Source organism: Symphodus melops (genome assembly GCF_947650265.1).
Source record: "Symphodus melops genome assembly, chromosome: 2".
NCBI lineage: Eukaryota > Metazoa > Chordata > Actinopteri > Labriformes > Labridae > Symphodus > Symphodus melops.
Genome location: NC_136692.1, coordinates 15,817,192 through 15,830,090, shown reverse-complemented (window position 1 = coordinate 15,830,090; position 12,899 = coordinate 15,817,192). Strand labels below are relative to the sequence as shown.

At 40.0% G+C, this 12,899-nt stretch overlaps 1 protein-coding gene across 2 annotated transcripts in view; it reads right to left on the bottom strand.

Annotated features, from left to right (window-relative positions):
• LOC306820688 (voltage-dependent T-type calcium channel subunit alpha-1I-like) overlaps positions 1-12,899 on the bottom strand; it is a 125,535-nt gene that overhangs the window by 76,197 nt on the left and 36,439 nt on the right. For both annotated transcript variants that reach the window (XM_079338610.1, XM_079338611.1), the window contains exons 5-8: positions 12,037-12,379; positions 11,141-11,233; positions 1,618-1,957; positions 130-530 (exon numbers count right to left, since the gene is read on the bottom strand). In XM_079338610.1, the coding sequence (XP_079194736.1) occupies positions 130-530; positions 1,618-1,957; positions 11,141-11,233; positions 12,037-12,379 (1,177 nt within the window). The remainder of the gene's footprint in view (positions 1-129; positions 531-1,617; positions 1,958-11,140; positions 11,234-12,036; positions 12,380-12,899) is intronic.

The window sequence follows — 12,899 nt, the reverse complement described above, 5'->3', positions numbered from 1 at the left end:
ACATTTAATTAAACTGATGAAGAGACATCTGTGGGAAGGAGAGTGACTGACAGATCCCGCAGAAATAAAAGAGCAAAAAAATCAAACAAGATAGAACACAAGGGGAAAAAGCGTGACAGAGGAGAGTACCTGCTCATGGTGCTCGATGCCCATGCTGATGGTGTTGATGAGGATGGCCATCATGATGCCTCGGTTGAAATACTTGCTCTCCACGATTCCCCACAGCTTCATCCTGATGTCATGCCACAGCTCTCTGCAACTCTTCTTTGGGCAACATCTCCCATGTTTCCCTGCGTCTGCCTGGCCTTCCTTCTCTTTGCTCCCAGATTGCCCCCCCTCCCTGTCCGTTTCCTCCACAGCTCCCTCCTCTGCTTCCTCGTTCAGCGCACTGCGAAGCGGTCCGACCCCGTCAGTGAGCGACAGGGCTGCGGCACACAGAGGGCAGCCTTCAGTGGCAGAGGTGGTGCTGAGGGCCATGGGTGAGGCAGGTGAAGCGTGGTCAGGTTTGTTATGGTGGGGACAGGGTGCACCTGAAATGAAAGGGTAGCTGTTATAGGCAAGGTCAACCAAATATAACCAAGTCGTGACGACTACAATAATGATTCAGGGCCAAAAAAAAAAACATAGACTTTTAGGGATTGAGACCAAGCCAAGACAAAGACTCCAGTGTAAGTCTCGAACTTCATGAAACGGTCACATTTTATTAACACACAGTACATGCTTCTGCATTTACTTCTTTCATTTCCAAATATATTGACCCAAAACAAATCTAGATTTTTAACTATTCCACAATATAATTTCAGGCTTTTGCAGAGGATAATTGTATACATGGGATTATCTTTTGCTTGTAAGAAGCAAATCCATACAAATCCTCTGTCAACAGTCAAAGTTTATGATTAACCTTCTGCCTAAACCAGAATAATTAATTTTCAAAATATTTATCTATGAGAAGACAGAACTTTTACAGAAAGAGCTTTTTTGAAATAAATACAAGGCACTTTTACCTTAATGAAATGACAAGCCCTCAGTAAAGACACCCCGTTTTTATCTCAATTATACTCCCATGTCCTAGAGGTTAGAGTCTCTGCCTCCCTAGTTAGCTCTTACTGCACATTATATCCACACGTACAACTTTTAGATCTTTCCTCCCCTTCCACATGGCCATCAGAGCCCAAAAAGCATTGCCTACTTCAACAGACCCAGGCTCCGTATGCAGTATGCAAGCTCCAGATAGTGACAAAGCTAGACAGACAGACAGACAGACAGACAGACAGACAGACAGACAGACAGACAGACAGACAGACAGACAGACAGACAGACAGACAGACAGACAGACAGACAGACAGACAGACAGACAGACAGACAGACAGACAGACAGACAGACAGACAGACAGACAGATAGATAGATAGATAGATAGAAAGATAGATACTTTATTGATCCCGAAAACCTAGAAGGCTAGAAAAAGCAGCCTAAACTGTATAGGCTGTAAACCTTCCATAGATTACAAGGAACATTACTCATTCTCAGCTCCACATGATTGAACATTTCCAGCGCTCTCATCCACGATGCCACTGTGGTGCAGCATAGAGAGCACTTTCTTTTTTCTTGTTACATACCTTGCCTCATCACTGGTCTCCTCTCGCGTCCTCCTCTTCCATTGGCCTTCCTCTCCCTCAATTCCCCTCCTCCTCTGCCTCTCCCGACCCCCCGGAAGCCCCGAGGTTTCCCCCGCAGGGTGTTAATCAAAGCCACAGTTTGTCTCCTTGCCTTGCGGAGGATGTGGCAAACCAGCTGGAAGAGCTCCTCGTAACAGTCTCCGGGTTGACTGTTCAGGGTGGAGGATGAGGAGCATCGCGCACGCTGCTCCTGCATAAGCTGGTGCTCCCTCTGCTTGGTCTCTGAGAACTGAGTGGCGATGACCACGAGGCACAGGTTAATCATGAAGAAGGAGCCCACCTGGGAGGATGAGAGTCAATCATACTCAATAAAGCCTTGCATCAATATGTTTGGTGTTGTGCAGCTAAGACATGTTAGCCCACTTGTCCAGTCCAAATATAACACATTTTGCAATATGGTAGCAAACAAAGCTGTTTTTTTTTTCTTAACTAGGTTTTAAACTGCAATGGGAATCCCTACTCCAAATTCCCTCTTTTCAATTCTATTGCCTCAATATCTGAGTACTCGGTGACATACATTTGTATAGAACAAACACAATCTTATTAGTGAAAGGCTAGAATACCAATCATGTGAGAACACAACTTTTAATGCCTTCAAATGGGCAAAAAGGAATATCAGCAGAATCACAGTGGCATACTGTAATCTCTTTAATTTAGAAAATCTATATTGGAACAGCAAAGCCTGAATCACAGTTTAATGGATTAGCGATTGAGTTTCAGTCTTTGCAGTTAACCGTCAAGCTGTGCTCTGTACTGCTGCACATAATGACTACATTTTTCGATGTTTTACTTCGTACCACCAATAAACTACCTTGACTTAATGAGGTCATCTAGCAAGGAGCAGTAGTATCTAACATCCTGTGACACATGCCAGTCCGACTGCCATAATGACAACTTTATGATACCTATATTTCTAAATTGGACAGTATGTGAATCAGAAACCTGGCCTTGAGCCTGGTTGTCTTTGATGAATAATGAGACAGCATAAGGAAGGTTTTTGAAACGTAGGCATACAGTAAAAGGGTAAAATCTCAACATGATACAATTCAGAGAAGGAACAAATATTTAAGATTTGAAATGTTCTCTCAAAAAAGCTATAGCTGATATGGAAATTCCGGCCTTGTTAAGAGATTTGATTCGGCTCTGAGAACATGATTTGCCTCGTGAAATGTTAGTGAAAAGTTTTGTTCTCTGAGTTTGACTTATTTTCAAACCAGTTCTATTAATCATCTCTTCATGCTGTATACTTTGGGACTGACCTTTGGATCTTTTCAACCAAACTCTTGTGCACTGTTTTTTTAAGACTGTATTAATATCTTAAAACTCAAATATAAGAGTCGGGTCAGAATAAAGAATGTTTTGTGTTATGGCTCACTCGCCTCTCAAAAGGCAGCAGGTGAACCAGATATAAAAGGAGACAGAGAAAGAGAAGGTCAAGATCAAAGTTAAAAAAAAGAGGAAGAGAGAAAGCTCGAAGGCAGAGAAGATGAAGAATGCTCTGGGTTGTGATCAATAGCGATTGTGAAGCCTGATAACCCCCTTCTGCTCTCCATCTGAACCTCTGCATGTTACAAAGGACCATGGAAAAACAAGCAAGTGTGAGGTAGTGGATGTGTATGTTGTTGCAAGATGTCTTTTTTTTGCGTGTTTGTGTTTTGCTTTTCAAGGTGCTTTTTATTGATCCAAGGCAGAAAATGCTTAGTCGGACTGGCTGGTCTTCATGACATCTCAGTGGACTCATGGTCTGAAAGGGAGGCAGTGGGTCCCAGCACCCATTCAGCACCCTGCCTGATCCCATCAAATATTTATACTCACACTCTGCTGGAGCCACTGAAATACAATTAGATTAGTGTGAGGCTTTGAATGTGTGTGTGTACGTGTGTGTGTTTTGCAGTGAATGTGTGTGTCTGTGAGAGAGTTTGACGTAGATAAATGAAAGGGACACTAGAACCCTTTTTTTAAAATAAGAAAACCTGACCTCCAAATATTGAAGCTACACTAAAAGGTGTGAAATAGTGCTGAATCTAGATATAGACTGGTATAGTGATGACATATTTTTTTAGGCCAACCCAAAAGAAACGGCGCCGGTGGTTCCTACGAAAATTTGGGATTTGGGATTGGGATTTTTGCTTTGGATTTTGGATCACGGCAGAAAATAAGCTCTGTGTCAAATACACATTTCTGATGGTTAGCTGTTTTGTTCAGTAGGATAATCTTCACAGATAGACATCCTTTATATGAAGTTTGAAGAGTTAATGCAGCCGAGAGAAGTAAAAAGCTAATGTTATGCTACATCGCGGTCGGTTTATAATGACGTCACGACCGTTATGCTTCCTCGTTCTGATCAGCGGTTTTGATAAGCTAGCAAAACAGTAGCTTAATAAGTTGTTTATTAACCTAATATTTGCAAGAGCACTAAAAAACATGACTAGAGGCTGTAAGGAGGATAAGTAAGAAAGTTCCTGGCGTGATGATGTTTAATGTCTGCGACAACCACTGTAGTTTCAATTAGCTCCTCATTAGCAACCGCTGTTTAAAGTTTGCGTAAAAACTTTAAAATTTACAAGTGGGTCTTAGCTAACGTAGTTTATGTCATCTAACAAAACAACATGAACATCTCTTCATCTTGTGTTAACCGCAGACCTTATTTCAGGTGTCTAACCACAAACCCATTCAAAATCCCCATTGACTTTTAGAGTTAGGAACCCATGGCGCTAAAATGCTAACTCACTTCTTGGTTTTAGGCTCACTACTGTACCAGTCTAGAGTGAGAACAGCTCTGTAGAGCGTAAAAGCTACTTTAAGAACAACTTTTAGAGTTTTTACTCTGCTGTTTAAGAGCCACATCAAACCAGTTACCAGCACAAAAGTCAGAAAACGCAAATCTCATGACACACTGCTAAAAACCTGTAGACTCTTCTTTCTTATAGATCTTAAATGGGCACAAATGAGGAAAGAAATTGTAGAGTGGCCATGTAGAGTGGACCTGAAACTCGGTAATGGGAGCAGAAGAAGGTTGCTGGAAGAAGTTGAGGAGAAAATTGGTGGGGCATGGATGAATCTTTATAAGCCAAAATGGGAATCTAAGTTCAGCTGGATTTAACATCCAGCCATACTTTTTACTAAGGGGTTAGCAGAAAATGTCTGCTCAAAGTAAGGGGCAAAGAGATTCAGAGATGTGTTCAGACATGTGCCCCACCTAGACAATGTCAGGACTTTTTAGGGAGTACAGTGCTTGTGTGAAAGGTTGAGGGATAATACAGACTGTCAAAAAAAAAAAAGTTAAATTCCTTTGAAATTAATGATTTTGAATAAGTTACAGATGTTTAGTTGGTATTGTAACACTTGGTTTAGTATGTTTAAACTGTGACCTTCCATTAAGCTAACACCTTCAACGATTTAACATCGTAAAGGGTCACTTAACAAATGAAATTAATATTGTGGTGTTTGTTGTTCTCCACTTAGAAAGCCTTACAGCTCGTTGTGCTTTGTCTCTTCAATTTTCATAAAAATGAGTAATATTTTGTTATTTGTTCATAGTGTCCTTGGGCAACAGATTAAACTTCTAATTGCTCCTGCTGCTGCAACAGTGCAGGTGAATGAGTGTGAATGGTATGGTACTGGTGGTGAGATGGGCAATTTACATTACAGCCTCTGCCACCATTGTGTGAATGTGGTGTGAATGGGGATGTAGTGTGGAAAGCTTGAGTCGTCAGAAATGCTAGGAAAATCTATTTATCATTTTAAACCATTTACAATTCTTTTTTAAAGTTTTGCCTCTACTTCATAAACAATCAAAGCAACAGGTGGCAAAATGACAAAGTTATTAATTAGGTATTTGTATCCTTTGAAACATTTTGACAGCATGTCAATACCAGGTATAAATGAGGAAACAAGACTGGCTTAGGGGCTTCATATCTGCAGCGCTGTATCAAAACAAGTTGTTGAGGTTGGCATTTCGAGATGATAAATGCTAATTCCACAGGACCAAGCTATTTTTCCATTTAAATCCTTTAATTCCACTGAGTTGTTTGGTGTGGACTGTTCAACATGATGCTAATCAGCGTACAATATCTCTCAAACTCTCTCCATCTTTATCTCCCTTTTATCATCTGTTTCTCCATCTGTCACACTCTCTCTCTCTCATCATCCAGCTCCCATCCTGTGCTCTCTCTTCATCCTATACCTCGCTCTCTCAATTCAATTCAATTTAGCACACTTAATCTGCATAAATGTTATGCGAGGGGAAATGCCAAAGCAGCTAAATGCAACCTCAACCTCCCTCACTCCCTCTCTTGCTGTCTTTGTCTCGATCGCTCGTTCTCCTCCGTCTCTCCCTGCTCGGTGTCGTGCAGAATTAAAGCAAACATAATTAAAAGTCTCTCTGTTGACTGTTGAAACGGTGACTAGCGCAGGGTTGAAACACAACTTTGTTTCTCTTTTCTCAATTCAGCCTTCAACTATTTTCTAACAAAGCTGACAACAGTGTGTCAAAGTGACAGATATGCAACAACTGCAGGGAGGAAAATCCTGCTATAAGACGTTTAAGCTTAATGAGAAGCACATTTATCTTATTTGTCATTACAAACTGGAGATTTGTTCCTCATTTAGATGATGTTCTACACGTCTGCTTTAGTATACTCAGAGGAGAGCCATAAGGAAATATTTGTGTTTAAATTCAAGCAGCTAAATTGATTTAATTCCAAACATCAGGTTTAGTTCCAGATGATGGATAAATTGAGGGCAGATTAACAGAGCAGTGGTGGTATAGGAGTTTTTGGTGCCTTAGCCTCTTAAGCTACTAAACTAAACGTCTACAGTGGAGGTAAGAAGCACAATGCACAAGCCCTCTTCTTTAAAACTGTCCTCCTCACGCCAATTGTTTTTAGATTAATGCTAATATATCATGCTTACGTTACTCGATGACATCACACTTAGTATGATTTATCAGTTGCTAGTTGTAAACTGTTTAAAGTACCCTCCTACTTTCCATAATTGGTAAAGAAGCAGAAGGAAATTGAGGTAAGGTTAAGCTGGGTGAGGACCAATTGAGAAAGGTAGCCAGGTTCGGCTGAACAATTCCTTTATTTAAAGGAAAAAAAAAAGTTTTTTAACTACTTCTAGTCTCTATCGCATTTGAGATTGAAAAAAATGGTTAATGCTTAATATTATGATTATAAGCTTTGAATGACTTGTAAAACATTACATTTGTCAGCAACATGCTCAAGTCTTTAATACATTTACATGGGACCATGCATTCTTTTCTTTCTTCGTTGGTATTGCCCTCAGGACAGATTTTGTTTTGAATCTTTTGGAAGCAGCAGGAGTCGAACCATCAGATTTACATTGCACTGTTATCAGTGCCTAAGGATAAAAAGGGCCTCTATTCCATCCATCCAGCCAACCTGTCAACACTCACGTTGTTTTCAGGTGTGACCTTTTTTACAAATTATCCATGAACACAGACACATATGTTGAATGCATTTGGCTGTAGATACCACATGAACTACAATACAAATCCACAACAGCTTAAAAAGACAAACAAAAGGGTGAGTGCAAGGCTTCACTATATGCATACAAAGAAAGGTAAGATGGAAGCCGGATGAAGGTCTTGTCCGCTCTTATGTGCATATTCTTGTATGCATTATTAAAATAATGTGACATTTCATTTATTTAATATTTAGCACCCGCACATCATGGTTACAGGATGTTAGCGTGTGTTCAAAAAGCCCTGACAGATAGAAGGAGTCCAAATCATGGTGGTCGAGAGAAAGAGACAGACAGGTGAAAGTTGATATACTGCACATGCTGTCAACAGACTACCATGTAAATGATGGCACAAATGTGAATTTTCACATTAGAGACATAGGTACATAAATGAATAGAGCAGAGCATTTGACGCTCCAAACACTCCTGCGTCAGGACATTGACAACACTCATCCTCCTATTTTGAAACCTAAATGTTGGCAGGTATGCTATTGTTGCTTAAAACTGAGTGTATTAAGTAGAGTGAGACTGTTTCCTTAGCATCACAGGACGACAGTCTTTATGTGTAATCCTAATGAAACTTTTTAAGGCAATTAAAAAAATATCTCTTTTGTTTTTTCTTTTTTTTTTCTGGGGCATAATTAGCTTTGACACCTTCATCAATGGAAGTTTTTGATATATTTATAAATCCAAATGTTAAAGGGAGTATTCTCATTTCAATTTGAAATCAATCTTTTTTTCTAGACACATCATTATTATTTCACAGCTAACACTAAAAAGCAGCAATTAATTGGTCGTCTCTTTTTATACTTTGTGTTCATGTTATGCCAAGACATAGATGCTCTGAATCTCTACTTTGTTGCTTAACTAAACAAGATTGAAAACAGAGGGAGTCTTTGGTTCATTTCTTGTCTCTAAGTGTACTTAAAATAGACTCGTTGGTGATCTGCAAGTAGTTTGCAAACCAAAAGGGCTTTTACACTCAGGAACGCATACAGCCGAATTCTTCACTGGACTTAACCCGAAGTTTCACCTGCTCGACCCTTTGTACTTTTTCTGCAAGTCTGTCAAGTCAAGAACGCAGCAGGATATTATCCATGGAAATTTACCTCGAAAACGGATGTTGGTGGTGATGTTTATATCCTGTGACAAGAGTCAGTGCATTGACTGTATGCACACAACTGCTGCGATCTATCTATCCACTACATATTGATACGTATGGAGCCGGAGAGATGGTCTCTTTACTCAGAGAACCGTGGTTACACCTTGTAACCAATGATCTCCGTGCTCATACTTAAACGGCAGAATTATTTGTTTTCATTGTTTTCTATTTGTCAGTATCTTATTCACCAGTCTTTTGCTGATATTGTGATTTGTCAAACTACATGTAGAAAATAGTTACATGTAAAGCATGCGGCTAAACCTGCTGATGTGTCTGCTTGCATCATGTAAGCCTGAAGGACACGCTGAGGGACTCACTCTAATTAATAATATTTCATTTAAGATCAAAGGGAGAGACCAACATGTGGTCAGTTCCTCTTTCTAGCCCTCCAATCAGCTCCCTGATTTCATGCCTATACTCCAGTCCATCCATAATATGAATATTTGATCTATCCGTCGCTCATTCCAACTCGTTCCCATCCTTCCTTTTCCCGACACTCTCCGTATACTACTCGCTCACCATCTTTCCCTCTCTCTGATTTCCTTCCACTTCTTCCCTCTATTTTCCCTCCCATTTCATCATCCTTACTCTACACACTCGTAGTCATTTGCTCTCTTCCTCTGCTTCTCTCTCTTCACCTGTTCTCTTTGCACTGAAGGGATTTTATTAACCTGATGCTGAAGATAATTTGCATGAAGTAAATTTGTTGTCAGCTATAAAAAGAAACAAGCATTTCATTATATATACAGTATATACTGTATTTCAATATATAAAGTGAAGCTGTATGTCGGGATAAGAGCTGTAATATTGTGGTGGTGAGATACAGCAGTTCAGTCTAATCTGATAGAACACAGATGTAAGCTTTTTGCTCTCTGCTTGGGTAAAATTAGAAGTTAAAGGCAGCTTAAAACTTAGTTAGGTCAGGGCTAGAGAATGGTGTCATCTGTCTTAGTGCACAGTAGATTAATGACAGCCCAGACAGAAGCGCTGCAGCACCAATAAAAGGGCAAAACACCATTTAAATTGAATACTTACAAACTTTTTGCACATTTCAAAGCTACTGTGAGGATTTTCTATCTGATGAATATAAATACTGAAATGATTATTGATGCAAAAATCAATCATCTTTATAATCTAATTCAGCAAAGATGACCATCAGTGTAAAGATTGTTTCTGTGTGGTATATTTTAAATCCTCAAATCAGCCTTTTGGTACCTTCTAAAGGCAAAGATTCTAAGGGAGGGAGGACAACATTAGTGGTAAAAGAAAGCACAATGAGATTTTTTGTTCTACCATCAACACAAACCTAAATGTAATCACGGCAGCTTTAAAGCTTCTGTCAATTTGGTTTGACAGTAAAGTTACAGAGAGGATTAGAACACCCAGATCAAAAAAACAGACTTTCTCTTTCTTTTAGACAATGTCTCAAGGCTGTGTAGGTGTTCCTTATCACAACTTTCTCATCTCGTGTGGGCTTAAGATTCAAAATGAGAAAAAGTCATTTGCATTACATATCATCATTAGCAGTTAGCTTACACATGTAAAGTTAGATGAGCTTGAAAGGGAACGTATTCCCTCAACAATCAGGTAAAGAAAACCTCCTTTATATACCATTCAGGTGGGTTTCTGTGTAACTGAGAATAATGTGCAGTGTCAGATGCATGACTGATGCTCAGTATAGAACTCGGCTTGAAAAGAGGAGATGAGATGATCATGGGGGGAAGAGATGAAGGAGGCAGGGAGGTGGTGGAGTTAAAGGGAAAGAGGGGAAGACTGGAAACGAAAAGGAGAGACAAAGGGTTAGAACTAATGATGGAAGGAGAGGAGGACCAAATAGCAAAGCCAAGCCAAGGATTGATAACTGACAGACTGACAGATTTAAAGTGAGAGAGATGATATGGAAGAAGAAATGAAGGGTTTTAAAAAAAAAAAAAAAAAAAGAAGGGAAGGGAAGTGTGGAGAGGGGAGTGGAGAAAAACATACTGTCTGGATCTGAAGGCAGGCAATTAAAAGTGTAATAAAACACAAGACAGCCCATGGGGCAAGGGAAGTAACTGGGTCTGGTAGTCAAACTGGATTATGATAAAGCGTTCAAAAATACACACACACACACACCCGCATGCAAAAATGCGAGAGCACACACACACACACACGCACGCACGCACGCACACACGCACGCACACACACACACACACACACACACACACAGTGGGGCTAAAAACACAAATTTACTGAGGGGAATATGGCTTGACACACATTCAAAAGGTTTACACCCATTTTTGCACACATTTACACAGGAGCTTCATCAGAGCAAAAATGGGGATTCTACAGGGATTTTAGATCAGCTTTCAGCATGACACTGTATGTGTGTGTGTGTGTGTGTGCGTGTGTGCGTATGTGTGTGTGTGTGTGTGTGTGTGTGTTTGTGTGTGTGTGTGTGTGTGTGTGTGTTTGCATTTGTTGCATGTCTATGCAGATGAGAGAAAAGGAAGTGATTTTTACTGCACTCATTAATATTTTTTGAACGATTTTAGTGAGCTTGGCTGCCTGAGGAAACTAGAACACCATCACAAGTGTGTGCACGTCTGTAAGTTTATTGTTTTATAGATAATTGAAGAGTTGTATATCAGATATGAATATTATCTTTATTTAAGTCTCTGTTGGATTCAGTTGTAGTGATTTAATTTAACCGTGATCACCTTTTGAATCGAGGGATTCCAAGAACTTAAAAAAAGATCAATTGTAACAGAAGTGTACAGTATGTGAAGCGATATTAAACACTGCATGTTTTGTCTGTGTATGATTTTGACTTACAATAATCAGGAGAATGAAGTAGATGAAGTTGTAGAAGGAGTGAGCATCCATCACGTAGTACATGATCTCCACCCAGCCCTCCAGAGTGATTACCTGCAGCAAAGGAGGAGACGTGAAAGTGAACAAATAAAACAGGAGGTCTTCTTTGTGGGTAGTGAAACTTCTTTTGAAAGAATATTTTGAAACTTGAAGCAAAAGGTGGGTGAAGAGAATAAAAAGGCCGCAATTGGCAGTCAAAGTCTTACCTCAGCACAAAGAGGATCAGTATATAGATCCTCATTCAACAATATCCCAAAAAATAGCAAGCGTTATTTTTTTGTATTTAATTAAAAAATAAAGGCTGCGATGCAAAATAAATGAATCCATAAAACGTTAACATATCCCTTGTCACTATGTTAGTTAGTAATATGAGATCATTTAACATGAAACAGAATTTGAACAAACTGAATTTTGTAATGGGATTGATTTTCCTCAAGTTTGAGAAATAATTGTGAGTCATTCTACCAGCAAGTAGAATCCCGCTATATGCCAGGAGGGTACAAAATGCAATTACATCAGCCTGTTAGGCATGTTTATGCCTGGGATATCTACAGGCAGGCCTTATCTGTTCTTCTGACAAAGAACTTTTAAACTCCCATTCGATTGAAAACGTTTGTGTTGAACACTTTGGTCATGTAAGTGGTGTTCATGTCCCCTCTCATGGAAGCTAAACTGGTCAAAACCAAAGTCCCTTTCTTGTAATAAAAAGAATATACTCACAACTAATCAACACTATGTCTACCCCTGTATTTTTTTCTGAACTGCCTCCTTTGTTTTTCTGTAACTGGTAATGATCTCAGTAGCATTCAAGATCCTCTTACAGGGCTACATGGTCAAAAGTTTAGCGAATTCCCCACCTGGAAGATGACAATCCAGGCATAGGCGATGTTGTCAAAGTTGATAGCTCCCTTATGTGGGTTGCTGAATCCAGTATGACAGCGGGTGTAGTACCGGTTCCAGTTAACACATAGTCCTGCTACACTCAAGCTGCCATTGGCCAGAGGCTCAGGGCTCAGACCCAGAGACTGACGGTACAAAACGTCATCTTTGTCCAGACAGCACGTCCTGCCCCCCTCACGGCGGGCGGGGACGTCGGTACACGACATGATGCCGTTGTCAATCGGCAGGGAGCAGATGAAAGGTCGCTCGTCATCCTCATCAGCCATGTAGTAAGGTCGAGGCAGATTGATACCTGTGGTGCTGAAAGAGTGACAGGAGAAGACCGTGGCATTACATGTACAGCCCTTACAAAGCCCACTTCACACTTCTAACACGATGACATGAAACTTGGAATAAAAAGCGTAAGTCATGCTAGCTATATTTATTAGAATTTTATGATACAATAAGACACCATGCCACACAATGCCATACTAAAAGATGAGACACTTTATTATGGGGAGATTTGTCTTGGACTCCTGTCCAGCTCGCCCCTGTCCTTCATGGTTATTTCTGATATTTATCTGGTCTGACATCCAGACTGAAAGTAAAATGTTGGAAGTCTGGGGTATGAGAGGACAAAAGGATGATTAGAAAAGGAGAGAGAGGAAGTTAAATGCGTCAGTAATGAATTAGAAGTCAGTAAATGAGTCAAAGTGTGATAAGACGGGCTTTCAGTATTTAAAAATACTTGTTCAGTAGGCCAGATATGCAGCATCATTGGTCTGCTATCTGTTTGCTCACTGTAAGCTTTAGTTTCCTTAAGTGCAGTTTTTACAAGAAC